This window comes from Merops nubicus, unplaced genomic scaffold (assembly GCF_000691845.1).
Source record: "Merops nubicus isolate BGI_N331 unplaced genomic scaffold, ASM69184v1 scaffold2559, whole genome shotgun sequence".
NCBI classification, from domain to species: domain Eukaryota; kingdom Metazoa; phylum Chordata; class Aves; order Coraciiformes; family Meropidae; genus Merops; species Merops nubicus.
In genome coordinates this window covers 70,230-85,563 of record NW_008633038.1, presented here as the reverse complement: position 1 = coordinate 85,563, position 15,334 = coordinate 70,230, and the positions used below count along the sequence as shown (strand labels likewise).

Genomic DNA, 15,334 nt, shown 5'->3' with positions numbered 1-15,334 from the left:
CTGTTCCCAAAACAGGCTCTCCGGTTTTGTCATCTACACCCTGCTCTGCTTAAAGCAAAGGAGAGAAATGGTCTTAGGAAAAGACTCTGAGCTCTGCTGAGACCCTGATAATGAGCAGAAGCTTGCCTTTTGTTGAAATAACAGGATCTGAAAAAATTGCTGTTTCAAAACATTAGCTCTCCATTAAAACTGAATCAGTGCTTTAAGCCAAAAATTCCTCCTGGCAGGACAACAAATAGCTAGCATGCCCCAAATTGATTATCAAAATATATGTATCCTCACCAGAGTAGCCTTTCTTTGCTACACACTTTCTCTGAGGCTTTAGAGCAAGTCATCATTCTCTGTCTCAATTTCCCCATTGGTAAAAAAAGAAAGAAAAAAAAAATTCTCTTCCTTTGAGACTTTCAGATAAAAGGTCATGGGAAATAACAGCTGAACATTACTAGTACTACCCTTTCTGAGCCTCAGTAATTCATTCCCTGCTGAGCTTTTGGATTCTAATGCAAACTTATTGTCATAATACATTCTGTCCTTGTATTGTTGTATTTGCATTGACCTCCATTTCCAGCAAAAGCAGAATAAAATGTAATTTAAAAATTGATAGGAAACATAAGAAGCAAATAATTCAGGTTGTACTGAATGAGTAGCAGTTAATGGTCTATGCACACAGGACCCGGCATGTGCCAGCTCTGTATCTGCTTTTGGAGAAAGGTGTAACGTCAAGGTTTGGGCTTTTTGGGGTGCAGATACATTTTTTCAATTCATTTCCAGTACTCATATCCATGCTGTGAAGAAGAAATTTCATTTTTTTTCCCCTCCCTTTTCTCTTTAGAAACATGTGATTAAAAAGAAAATAGAGTCTTCATTCTTCAAGGCAGCTCTGCCCTCACTGATCTCAGATTAAGCAGGCAGGACAATAGCCTTGGGGGGGTGATGAACACTTAACTCAGGTCAGAACACAGATCCTCAGTTGTACTTTGAGGAGAAGCAAGGGGAAGAAGCCGAGGTGGCCCTATCAATCTGTCACCTGTCCCAGGAGCACCTCCCAGTTTCGGTTAGACAATAAAGTGCCTTGTGCTGAGTTTTTGCTTCTTTTATCTGTCTGGTTTAAAAAAGCTCTGCTTAGATTATGTAGAAAGTGAACATGGTGGCAGTGTATTTCATTTGGCAGCCAGGGAAAGTTTTTATCATGGTAGGATGAGAGGGAAGGGCTCACTGTGTGGCACAGAGCTCGTTGGATTCAGCATTATTCCAATGCCTTCTTGAACTCCTCCCAAACCCACATTCCCTTCATCAGCCTACTTTTTCTCCAAACCCTTGGTTATTCCTTACAGTCACTGTGATTTACACTGTTTGAAAGAAACACAACTAGCTTTAAAGCCAGCCTTGAGATCCCCTACTAGCCAAGCCTGTTTCACAGCAAGCATGAAGGGGTCAGCAAGCTTTCAAAGAAAGCATGCCAAGTTTTATTTCACTTTCCCATCCTGGAGGTTAAGCATGCCTCAGGACCACAGGAGAAGCTAGAGGCTGCTGCCTCACAAACAGATGTCTGTTAGATTGCTTGGGACTTAGCAAGGATCTCATGGAGGTGTAAAACTGGAGATGTGAGTCAGGTCCACAGTCTGGAATGTCTATATCCTGGTGGAAGATGCTATTGGGTTGGATTGCTGCTGACTGAGACTAAAACCTGGAGGTGCATTTTCCATTTACTATGATTTTTTTTTTTTTTCTGAACCTCACACCAAACACTCATATGCAATGTTGGAAACAGATCTCTTTATCCAGAAATGTCTAGGCTTATTTTTATCCCCTGTGTACCTCTGAAACTGGGATCCTGGTCTAGTTTATTTTCTGAGAGGCAGGATATCACCAGAGTGAAGAATGTCCAGTTTCAGCCAAGCGTTCAATGTACAAAGCATGTATCAATGAAGTGCTCCAAATTAGCAGTGGTCTGGCAGCAGTAATAAAAGCTGCAAGAAAGAGACTGTGTAATTGTGCTTGTCATGAAGAAAAATATAATCTGCAGCTGGTGTACAGAAATGCCTCAAATCTCTATGGGAGTCAGAAGTAAATCAAGTAAACTACTAATCTCTAGCTCGAAGAGAGTTCAGCAAGGTATCTCCTTCAAATACTACATTCCTGCCACAAACACACAGCATCCTGGTGGCGTCTCATCTGTCTGCCTGCCCAAACATTTCAAAAGTAACTTCTGCAATGAGCTGTCAACATTTTCCAGGCATTGCTTCTTTTTTCTTAATTTCGATATATGCACACTTGAAAATCTCCGTAAGCTATAAACTGTCTCTTCTGGTAGAACAGTGCCACCTCATGACTGAAACACAGGAATGAAGCAAGCCACAGTGGTGAAGCTGAAGTGCAGCACTCAAGTGCTCACTGCCAGGAAGAACAGGAATAGCTCATGCCCTGCGTACCCAACCAGCTTTCATCCAGCACCTCAGCACCATGAGACAAACACTCCTTTGCCAAACAAATGCTTTGTGTTCCATCTCAGCATCTTTGGGAAGCACCCAAACCATCCTCACTGTTGAACAGAAATTAATTACTCAAGAAAAACAGCCATTTTTCAGGCTCCCACAGAAAGTGCTTTGTGCTTTGAAACCCTGTTGTTTTGTTTCATACTCCTCTGCACTGTCTTAGGCAGCTCTCCTCTGGGAGCTGTGCAATTCTGAGTGTGAGGACCCTCTTCCCCTTGCTTCCTCAGATTGCTTTCCCCATACATAGCCATCTCTTCTCAAGTTCATTATTTTTTCCCTACTAAAAAGCCTATTTTTTTCTCACCAGCTGAGATAAGTATTGTAAAAATAAGGAGAATTTTGGGGTGCTAAGAAGTCCTGATGACTCTTTGTTGCTTCCATAAATGAGGTGCACCTGTCAAAGAAACTCAAAATCTCTTTGCCCCATCACCAGCTGAAAATGTTCATAGCAAAAGCAGACACATAGTCTCATGGACTGATTTGTCTATGCTCCTCCCAGGAACAGATACTTTAAATATTTACAACATATGAACAAGGAAAATAGATAGGGATAGACTGAAAAGGCTAGAGCCAGAAGTGTGTTGTTCTTATTTTTTCCCAGAATAGAAATATCAGGAGAGTCGTAGTGAAGCTTTCCTAAGATCTCAACTCTACTGCTGCTATTCTCCTTTACTGGACTCATTGCTAAATGCTATGCGGTAATTAAAGATCAGAATCAGCTTCTTCCTCACAATTCACATAAAATCAAAGTCAATTAAAACCAAGCAAAGTATTAATTTTTCTAAAATGGTCATTGATCTACTAGTAGGTATATTAATAGCACCTATTATCAGATAGGATGCCAAGAAGCTAAAATATGGATGCAAATTTTGACATAACCTGAATATTAAATAGTGTTTCAGAACTGAAAGATTTTGCATCTCATTCCCTGAGGCAGCCACTTTTTGCTCAAACCTGCATTTCAAAAATATGCTGCTAACGTTGACAGATAGCAAATAGTATTAACCTGAAAGCATCAGCTTAATAAGTCTCATCCTATGAACTTAAAAAAAAAAATAAATCAAAATCCACTTGCTCTTCAGTGAGAGGAATTTAACTGTAGATTATTTTCTTTACATAACTGCTAGAAGGCCTGCAAAAACCAGAGCTGCATGACGTCTGTGACTGGCTGATTCGTTATGATAAAGATAACAATAGCTGGATCAATAAACATAATTTAAATTTTAATTAAAGATTATTGTTATGACATGAATTTTTAAGCTTACTGTTTCAAAAATATTTTTATAAAGGAGTGGACCCATCATACAAAATAACAGCATGAACAAATTTTTGTTTGCTTGAACACTCTCTTATTAAGAAAAGGGTATAAGGTCTACTATCCAAACCCATCATCTGAAATACTAACTAGCCCAGATATTCCTCCTTCTCCTCCCAGAGCAGGTACACTAGCTCTAGACCATGTACAGTGTGGAGGTCTTTCATACAAGACCACAGCACCGAGTCGCTTGAAGACTTGTAAAACCAGGGATATGCTTCAGTGTGTCTGAGCAGTATTCCTCCATCAGCCAAGGGCTAGACTGCCAAAAGGTCATAGGAACAGGAATGGGGCTAAAGGCAGGTCCATGCTTAAGCCACCAGAGAGAAGAGAGGAGAAGGTGTCAGCTGAATTATGCACAGGTCCAACAACCTTCAACAAAGTGCAAAATCATCATGGAGCTGAGCTTCATCCAAATGCCCAGAGAAAGTATGGTTTGCTTGTCTGCTTGGTTAAAGAATCAGAAAGCAGCTGTGCTGTTATTAGCTAGTGCTACAGAGCTGGACTGATCCAGTTCTCACATATTACCATGCCCAGCTGCTTTTTGTAGGCTGATATGTGATAATAGCTGGGCTTCTCAAAACTATGACAGTTTCAGTGATGTCATCAGGATTTAGAGCTTTCTTCTGAAAATCATGGAGCACCTCTGTACCAGTCCTCTTGGTACTCTTTCAAGTGAGGTATAAATCAAAAATATAGTCTCTAAAACTAAGATATCTTTAGAAAAACCAATTTAATCAAGCAAGCAGAAATGCCTTTCTTCTAAGAGCAAGTGCCACCTACCCACATCTAGCTTGTTTTCCAGCCCACCTAAAAGGATGCACCATTATGAAACTACCCAGGCAACCCCACTGAAATGTTTTGTTGCTTAGCAAATAACTGAGTGATTTTGGATAGAACATAATCTCTCTTTATTTGTGTTGCATTTCCAAACATCAATTCTCACCAACATCTTCCTGGCAGAAGCAAGTGCTTTATCCTGAACTCTCTTTCATCTCCTCCTCTGACTTCATAACAGCTAAACCAGGCTTCAGCAACGCTATTAGCCACAAACCTAGAAACAACCATCAGAATACTTGGTGGGTGATTCACAGATTTTGTTGTCAAAAAGCTAGTGATCCTCCTTGTTTCCTGAATTTTACAGCATACTAAGCTGCATGTTCATACAGTTTTGTCTTTAATCCTGGGTTCACAAACATTTCCACAGTAAAATGTGACATTTTATAAAAAGCTCTAAGTACAGGATAGAGCAAAATTTGCATGTTCTGTTCTCTTTATAAGCATCATTTTAAGACGTGAAAGAAAAACTATCTAAAATTACATGTTTAAGAAGTCTGCACAGCAAGAGGTGAAATAGATCACACATCTATTTTAATTAAACTTTTATCTCACAGTTGTGACAGCGCACGTGTGCCACAGTTACAAGCTATTATGAAAAATGCTTCTTTCACAGCAAGCATCTTTCCAACTGAAGGGATTTTTCTGCCAGTCATCCCCTGGCATTAATGCTGACATGGGATCTCAGCAATGCCCAAACCTGCCTTGTTCTGGTTCCAGTCCCAAATACCACTGAGGTACGGGGGCTGCATATGCTATGTATTGTTCTAGTGTCAGCCCCAGCTACCACTGTGTGCTAATTGCACACGAGGGTTACTTATGGTATGCATTATGTAGCATAGACCCTTCTCCAGCAACGCAGCAGCTGGCTCAGCTGGAACCTGGTGCCTTCGCTGCCTGCTCCTGGCTGTTTGTCAGGGAATTGGGGAGCAGGCTGCAAGCACACCATATCTGAGGAGAGTGTCCCATCTGCAGGCCAGAACTTGAGAGGAAGTCTCTGGATTCACAGCAATGCATTTTTAAAAGGCTGGGACAGGTCTTCTGTTTACTCAGCACTTCACATTTTGAAAGCAGAGCCAGCCAGAAGATGTGACCATGTACGGCACCTTCTTTAAAACAAAATTCCCCTCTATACTCCTGTGCGGGTATCTTCTAGGAGAACTAAAGTACTTGCATGGTGCTGATTCAATGTCTGAGAAACCACCAAATCTATAAATTTATCCCAACATTCAAACACAGAGTAGGGTACAAAATCCTGGTACTTCATGTTCCAGCTCCACCAAATTAAGTCTCCCGTTTCCAAGGACTCCGAGTGCCGGTTCTGGAACAAGCTCCTCTCTTTGGTCAGACGCTGCATTATTTGATATATTAAATTTCCACAGATTTAGTCAACAGAAAAATGTAATCATTACCCATTTTAAAAAGCACAGCTGAAAAAATTGTTAAAATTCATATACATCAGGCAGCTTGCTTTGCTGGGCATGGCCTGAATATAAGGCTAAATGAAGGTTAAATATTGGCTGAATAGTGATTGTACCACCCCTTTGAGAAGCTGTTTATTGACAATGTGTATGGTACTGTGAGCTAAAAGTGGCAGCACATTTGAGACTGAATCAGACAAGCTTTTCTGCCTTATGCAATTACCGTTTTTCAGTCTGAAATGCAGCACGTTTGAGACTGAATCAGACAAGCTACATGCAGTTATAAAGCAAGAAATTAGACACAAAATACTCAGTGCGGTATATTTAATTCTTGATAGGAGAAATATTAACCAAGTAAATCAAACACTTACAGCTCAGCATTTTTGCATTGGAAAATATCATTTCTCTGGCATTAAAATCTCCCACTGGGGAAAAATGTGCAATTTTTTAAACACGGCCATCTTCCTCTAATTGAGATGCTACATTACAAAATACATCACATTTGAAGAAGTCAGAAAGAAAACACAATGCTTTGACTGATCCCAGTTAGACATTGTTTAGAATTTAACTTAATATCAATTCAATTTTTTGAACTTGTCATTTGTTTTCATCTTGTTTAGAAAGAAATAGGGTTTGGAGTGTCAGGAAGTCTCACTGACTTGAAATTATGGCTTCTCTCCAGCTCAGTTTCCCATGTATATTCACCTCTTGTGCAAATGTGAGCACAAAATATTGTGCTAATAATATACGCCTTCTCCTATGGGGGATGGGATTTTATTACCATTGGTGGTCAGGCCAGCTGCTCCAGCCCACTCCATGGCAACTTGGATTTTCTGATATGGAGCTTGTCCCAGGTCCTATCATCAGCTGTGAGACCAAGACAGCAGGGACCACAAAGACCTCTGATCAGAATTCACAGATGGCATGAGTTCATAGCTGTAAAATTTCAAATACAGTGATCAACTTCTTGGTCTGGTTAAGTAAGAAATATGAATAAAAAATACAAAATTATTCAGATCATTTACAGGAAAAAAAGCACCAGTTTAAACATTTTAAAATGGAAAGGAAAGGAAAGGAAAGGAAAGGAAAGGAAAGGAAAGGAAAGGAAAGGAAAGGAAAGGAAAAGAAAAGAAAAGAAAAGAAAAGAAAAGAAAAGAAAAGAAAAGAAAAGAAAAGAAAAGAAAAGAAAAGAAAAGAAAAGAAAAGAAAAGAAAAGAAAAGAAAAGAAAAGAAAAGAAAAGAAAAGAAAAGAAAAGAAAAGAAAAGAAAAGAAAAGAAAAGAAAAGAAAAGAAAAGAAAAGAAAAGAAAAGAAAAGAAAAGAAAAGAAAAGAAAAGAAAAGAAAAGAAAAGAAAAGAAAAGAAAAGAAAAGAAAAGAAAAGAAAAGAAAAGAAAAGAAAAGAAAAGAAAAGAAAAGAAAAGAAAAGAAAAGAAAAGAAAAGAAAAGAAAAGAAAAGAAAAGAAAAGAAAAGAAAAGAAAAGAAAAGAAAAGAATACAATGAAAGTGGATTTCTTACAGTCTTATAGGAAAAAGAATTCAAACACACAGTCCTCTCTCCAGTCTCTGCACCAGAGCCAGAAGTAGCCATGCTGCAATGGAGGTGTGATATGGGACATGGAGAAGACACACACACCATTCATTCCCCAAAACATGAGAATGTTGTGCAGATTCCCAGGCATGCTCAACCACAGATACACTGGAAAGCTCACAAGAACCCTTCCTGGTTTTCCTCCTTTCAAGAGCTTTGGACATTGCTCAGGATGAGATAAGCATTCAGTTTCCGGGTGTGTTCTGAATCAAGTTACCAGAACCCCTGGGGAGTTTCCCATTCCTAGCTCTGAATGTGAGGTTATATATATATAATTTTTTCTTTTTTTTTACTCAAAACTGAATAAAACACCTATTTTTTTTCAGATATACAGAAATACAAAAAGGAGGGGAAAATGTCTTACCACAGCATGGTATTTATGGTATTTGCAACATTTTCCAGCAGGCACAACTGATGCTTCAGCTTTACATAAAGTAGCGAATTCAGGATACAACATGATATTTCCCTTTTTTCCATTCCTTCCTTCCTTCCTTCCTTCCTTCCTTCCTTCCTTCCTTCTTTTTCTTTCTTCCTTTCTTTCTTTTCTTTTTTTTCAGCTTGATTAAAGAGAACAAATAACAAACATGGAATGTTTCTGACAAGAACTTGGAGGCACTATGGAAATTTTATTCTAAAACTCTGTTCTTTTTTGAGGCAATCATTTTCACACCAGGGAGAATTTAGTACAAATTTGACAGGGAAAGTCTAGAAGAGGAAGGCAATGTACTGCAAGCAGATCTAATGCCTTTAAATCTCAGCATTCCCCTTGTGGCACACCAGTAAAACAGACGCAGTAGGTAATTTGCCAAGGCCCACACAATGTCTGCAGGAGAACCAAGGTATCAGTCAGGAGTTCTTGAATCCTAGCCTTTCGCTTGTTTTTTATAGCACACATTGCTTTCTCATTCTCCTTAACATCTAAAAATAGCAGACTGACAAGTCCTGCACCAAGTTTATTTAAGACCAAAAGGTCATCTGGGCAGAGACCACATCTCTGCCTTGTAGCATGCCGCTTGGTGATACTTAGCAAACACAGGAGCAATGCTCCGATACAAACCTGAAAGTCACTGTAGCTTTTTTGAGCACCATACTGGAGTTTAAGACACTAGTTGCATACATTTATCCAACTATCTCAATATTAGTGCCATTATCAATGTTTAAGTAAAATTCTACCATCTTCTCACCCGTGCCTCAGGCAAGACGCAAAAGTCAGCTCTAACACTGTGGGTCGACACTTCTCCTTTCTTCATAGTTCCTACAGCAAAACTGTTTCACTGTGAGCACTGACACAGAGGCTGTAGGAATCGACCTCCAGAGGCAAAGAACTTCCTACATGCTTGTTTTGGTTTTAAAAGTTTCTTATGATACAAATTAACCACTTGATGAAGTAGATCAAAATCTCTGTGGTGATACCTCATCAAAGGATGTTATGAATAAAGACAGGGTGAAAGCAATATAACAAGAGCACTGTACATGCACATGGAAGTCTCAGCTACTAGCTGGAGACCCCAGACCTAATTCTGCTCTCCTGTACATGAATGAAACTCCATTCACCCCAGAATTGGGAACATCATTGTTTTCTGCACATGCTTGATTCCTCTGCTGCTGAGGTCTTACTCCAGACTGAACTGGGAAACAAATTTCCCATAAAATGTTTGAAAACAGGTCATTCTTAGGGGAATATATCTTTCTGATAAATGTCAGCAAGAGATCACTGAACTTTGAAATCAGCTTGACATTATGGCTGTCACCCAAAAAGATGCAGTCAGTAATGGGCCATAATTCTTGCCCCTTACATTATATTTAGCGTTCTTTTTTATCACGGGAGTGAAACTTGAAAATAAAAAGTCTTGTTGTAATAAGGACCACCCAAATAAAACAAAAGCTGAATGAGGCTGTTGCTATGTGTAATCTGCAGTAGGCTGACCTAGAGCTGCAAATCACTATATTTTGGTCCAAACATGTATTCAGTTCTCTGATTCTAAAGTACTCTTTTTCTCCTGGCCTTTTTATAGCATTTTATTTTTGATGGGTCCCATCAGAAAGTGAAATAATATATGGTAAGAGTGCATGACACAACGTATTATTGTGTAAGCTACCATGAAATCTTAAATTAAGTGTGCTGTGAGGAAATGCATCAAGTCACTCCAGGTCACCACACCAAACCCTTGTAGCACTGTAAGACAGTGCACAGCAAAAGCCTAAATAGCAGTAGACAGCACGAACAAACTGTAACCTCAAAACTGCACAGGGCGACTTTTCAAGAGTAATGAATCTGGAGGTGCCATCAACTTTGTTATTAATTCTAATCAGTCAAAGGTGGGGTTCTAACCTTACCCGTTTATCAGCAACAGCTTAGGGGAATTATTCTGTCATTTTCTTAGACTGCATTGTGCAAGCATTAAGCTTGATAAAACCTTTCATTCCAGCAGCAAAGAAAATTGCTGATGGGGCACACAGAAATAGTGTCCATGCTCCCCGCCAGGCAAAGCTCCCAGCCACTGCAGCCTGTGCTCTGGAGAAGAGCAGCCCTCATGTTATCAGGAACCAGGGCCTGGTCCCATATTGAAGCAAACAGGACATAATATCACAAATGTGACCCAGCCCTCTGCAGCATCCCCACTCCAGCACAGGTACCGTGCAGCAGGAGCCCAGATGTTCATTAGACTCAGTGCAGACAGAAAGAGGCTTAGTAGGCTGGCTCCTGCTCATAAGTCACTCTTCACTCTGCAGTGTTGGTCAAGTCCCTGTGTAGTTCAGGTCTTCACCTGTTGAATGCGAAAAATAAGTATTTAGAGGATAAACTGAAGTTTTAATTACACTAGCCAGAGTAGAAACTAATTGTTGATTTCAGCTAGATGGAGCTAATGTCAGCACTGTCAGCAATACCTTGTCCGTTCCCATTTGAAAGCAAAGCAATAAAAATGTTGCCACATTAGCCTGGCTGCCTCAAATAAAAAAAAATTCTCTTTCACCCAATTCCTATAATTTAGAATGTGTCCTCTGATACAACAGGGACCAAAAGCTAGCTTGCAACTCCCCTTGCATAGTTCTGATCCAGGAACAGGAATGAAGGAGTCATTGGAAAGGTATCCACTGTGATGTGTGTCTTTCACAGAGAAATGGCAACTCTTATGATACTAGTTACAGCCCACAAATCTCTAATTGAACATTAAACATAATAAAAAAAAAAAAAAACAGAATGAAGTAAGATGACAATTAATTTTACTACTGAAGTAGCTTGCCCAGCAATTGCCCAGCAATTGGGTATTTGTAAAACACTCCGTGGTGACCCCCCAGCCTGTGCAGACATAAAACAAATAGACCCAAACGCTGTCATTAAGACCTAACAGAAAGGTGCAACACATACAAAGGCTCATTAGCGCCCATTAAAAATGGGGGTTTAAGGGAGCGAAACAGCAGTTAAGGGCAACCATCAGAGGTCTCATCAGCTTGTGGAGTATTTAAAATACAGTATGCAGGGAGGTGAACAGGTGCAAGCACAAGCCCACTGCACTGAAACCCAATCCTGTGGGTGGCACCCCCCGTGCCCTGCAGCAGGGACAGATGGTGCAGGGAGCCCTGGGGCTGCTGTGCCAGGGTGCGCGGGGCCAGCAGGAGCGCTCCTCCATCGCCACCCACTGCCCTGCCTCCGCTCCATGCGTGTCACACTAGGGCCTGAGAGTTCAGCCTCCGGGTTTTTGTCGGGCTCCGATGCTCCTTCTCAAAGAGACTGTTCCTTTCAGTTAGAGTTTTAATTAATTTAGAAGGAATTATTAGGGTCTCTTTAATTTCCCAGCTTGTTTTGAAAAAGTCCAATTAATACTGAGCATAGCAGCTCCAAAGGCTCCCCAGCTTTCATCCACCCTGAAGGGATCCAATTAAAATGAGACACTAGTCAAAATGTCAAACCACAATAATTTTTAAAGCCGTTGTGCAACAGATCTATGACTACATATAAACCACACAATTATGGAACAAATCACACAATACTTAAAAAACCTGAAGCTTAAAATGCCCTCACTCGAGATGAAACCTCCCCATCAACAAAGAACATGCTCAGAACTTAAAACAAAAAATAAAAATCACACTTCCTTTTACAGAACAGTTAAAACCATGAAGCATGGTTTTATGATGAAACATGTAAAGTAGACCATAATTATATGATAAGGACTTAAATGCAGAAAAGACAGTCCAGAAGCTCTGCTGATTGTGGAGTTGAAGGACCTCTGAGCCAGCACAGGCAGAGTCTGGTAAAGCCACACCATGGAGAACTGCAGAAATCTCTCTGTTCTGCTTCCACAGTCATGCAGGTGGACTGACAATCACTTCAAGAGTCTCCACAACTGCAGCATATTGTAGTCTGGAAAAATTGTGATCTGTTTACAAAGTCTTTCCGTGTTACCTTTCTCAAACCTTTATAGATCATAATAAGGTCTCGCTCATACACACATCCCTCACTAGATAAAATATTTTTCTTGATTTCAGCTTACTTTCTTGAAAAATCTTAAGTCTTTCATTCTAGCTCTGAAAGTACTTTGTCTAGCTTTGGAAAAGAAACAGGTATTACATCATTTCTGAATGGGAGACGAAATTACAAACTGAGACAAGTCAAAATTTCAGATGAGAATTTGTTTTTAATGAGCTGTAACTTTAATATAATTTGGTTAATCTTCCTGGTTTCTGCAGAAAATTGTTCCTCTCTTTCCTACCAGTCAAACAGATTTTTCCAAACCAAAGCAGCTGCATCACTTGGTTCTTGGCCTGAGCACAGAAAGGCAATACTGTTTGAAAAGGACTTCAAGTTTTTTTAGTTTCTTTAACCTCATTGCTCTTGTAATTAAAACTTCAACTTTCCCACTCATGATAAAGCTGGATTTCAGCAGCAGAAAAGGCATTTGAAACACATGAGTCTTAGGAATGGCACTGTCCTTCAGAGAAACCCATACAAGAAGTCACTGGTCTCCGCACACCAGCAAGGAGCAGCAAAGGAGCTGGTAGAAGAGCGGCCCAGAGGGTGCCTGAGACAGCATGGGAGATGTTGCCACCAGCACTGGTTGCTGTCGGCCCTCTCTGCCCCCAGCCTACTGATGCCTCCCTCTTGGGGCAGAGAGATCCTATCAAACACTGCACCAACACTTCTGGGTCTTCCCAAAGGAGTGCTGCAAAAACCAAATGCCCCTTTGGGCAACCTGCTGCACAACTAGTGCACTTCTTATATGTATAGTGCTGCGAAGCTCTTCTGTCTCTATCATTTTGCGGGAAAGAAGATCTCTTTTAGACTAAAAATTGTGCAGGAAATCTGACAAGAGACGATTCTGTTCTATGGTTTTGTATCCTTCAGCTTTACCCACCTGTGAAATGAACAGAAAAATGGTAAGATCTTTATATTTCCATTTGTGCATTACTTGAGAACTGAAACGCAAACCTGTCTTGTCCTGCAAAACCAAGGAAAATGAAGGTGTGAGTATTTCTGTCAGGCGTAAGAGAAACTAAGATCAGCAGGCACAGTAGGAGCATGGTCCTGTGTCTGCTTGGCTGTAGCAGGTAAGTACAGTGCAGCAGGTTTCACACTAAAGCTTTCCTGGACAGCCACTGCTCCGCAGGGTGGAGGGAAACGCTGAAGAAGGGCTGAAGTACCACAGCATGGTAACAGCTGGTAAATCTCTTTCTAAATAGAATGTTCTAAGTGAAAAAGAGTATGAAGAAACAGCAGTTTTCACCTGTTTTCAGCAAGCTACCTGAGCTTGGACAGGAGGCTGGAGAGAATGAGGGCAGAATTACCAGGAGCAGTTTGCACAGCCCTGAAAAAGATCTGAGATACTAAACTACCAACGTTTGCTCCTCCTGAGACTCTTTATGATGCCAGCAGTGCAAAGAAACAGTGTGCATTTCTACGGACTGCTTTTGTGACCCCCAAATTAAACATCCTTTAAAATTCCTTTATATTACCTTCTAAATAACTGATGTGTGGCAGGCTTCTCCAGGGATTGTGTACCTTAATTTACTAAGCATTCAACATATACTGTTCAGCTGAAGTTTGCTTAGTAATACATAGCTAATAATGTGCAAATAATTAAAGGAAAACTATCACATTCTCTCCGTGTACTCCTATTTTGTTGGCAGAGTGGTTTTGACTCTTAAATCCACTTCTTCTGACCTTTTCCTTGGTCAGCTGGGTTTCCCCTTCCACTCCTAAGAATTAAGATTTTGTTGTAGTGTTTCCCTGAGTTGTCTGTCTGAGCTGGGGGAAGTTCTCTAAGTCACAGGTCCCTGTTGTGACCAGGTGTTTCTTCACCCAGATGGCACTCTGGACTACACTTTGAATTTGGAACAGCTGACTCTCTCCATGCTTCTTAACAAAACACAGTATCTTACAGATTTTCTTACCCTATAGCAGCTCCCAGAGTGAGGTTCAGCAGAGCTCTAAAGGGAAGGTAAGAAAGAAGTTAGCCCCAGTTATCTGAATTTAACATCACACACTATCACTATATGTCCTTCAGGAATTTTGCTGATGATTGTGCATTGGCTACCAGCCCAAACCTCAAAGCAGCATAACTAAAAGGTGGCTCCAGCCTTCAGGGGAGCCAAGTCAACCCATGGATCATAGGCTCAGGAGTCAGCTCCAGCAGAGAAAAGCTTTTGTGTAAATTCCTCAGTTAGTTCCTCAGTTGGCTTAGGGGAGTGCCAAACGTGGCAGTGTGAGTTCCTTACTCGCCAGGGAACCAGAGGATGGCATGGTGAATGTCACGTACACTCTCAGTAAGCCATCTGAGACTTGTCAGTGGGTGAGTTGCACTATGACAAAATACAGGAAGAACCACATTTAATAAAGAAATGTTAATCTTTGTTCACAGACTCACCACTTGTTCTTATATGCATGCACAGAAGGAAAGGGCTTCAAAGAGGCTGCACTTTTTAAAATTGCTTTCTAAGCTCAACCTCATTAGATGTCAAACCTATTTCTTTGCTGGCATATCTCTTTTTACAAATACTTCTCTGCCTACATGAATAAACGATTAAGGATCTGGGAAAGCAACGGGTCTGTATTACAGCACTTCTTCCTTCTCTGTTACAGGAATGACCTGCCAAGCTCGAAGTTCCTACATTACGAGTGAGATCCTGTGGGGTTACCGTTTCACCCCTGTCCTCACTCTGGAGGATGGATTTTATGAAGTTGACTACAACAGTTTTCATGAAACGTATGAGACCAACACACCAGTTCACAGTGCCAAAGAGCTGGCAGAAATGGCCAGTCGAGCAGAACTGCCCCTGACGTGGTCTGTTTCCAGCAAGCTGGACCAGCATGCTGAGCTGGAAACGGAAGAGGAAGAAAAAAATCAAGAAGACCAAAATGAAAGAAATGGTGATGTGGCCAACTTGGAGAATGAGTCCAAAGTGTAGAACCACTGGGGGCAGAGGGCCACACCACTTCCTTTATCTTCTCCCTCTTTGCTCCCATTTTCTTTCTCTGACATACCTTTTTCTTTTCTTCCTTGTTATTCTTAATTTTGGGAAAATAAATACTTAAGATGTGAAATATCTACCTGCCCAATTTAAACTCAAGAAATTCACAGGCTAAGAAAAAACAAGGGTTAAAGCTGCAATACCCATTATCGATGGTGGAACCTTGAGCCCCACTTTGGTAATGACTGCTGGCTTCCTCAGCACCTCTCTG

General features: G+C 40.7%; 1 protein-coding gene across 2 annotated transcripts in view; it reads left to right on the top strand.

The window, feature by feature from the left end:
• The window catches only part of KCNJ6 (potassium inwardly-rectifying channel, subfamily J, member 6), a 40,149-nt gene extending 25,089 nt beyond the window's left edge, over positions 1–15,060 (top strand). For both annotated transcript variants that reach the window (XM_008948096.1, XM_008948095.1), the window contains one exon: positions 14,735–15,060. In XM_008948096.1, coding sequence (XP_008946344.1) covers positions 14,735–15,060 — 326 coding nt within the window. The remainder of the gene's footprint in view (positions 1–14,734) is intronic.
• Positions 15,061–15,334: the final 274 nt, after the last annotated feature.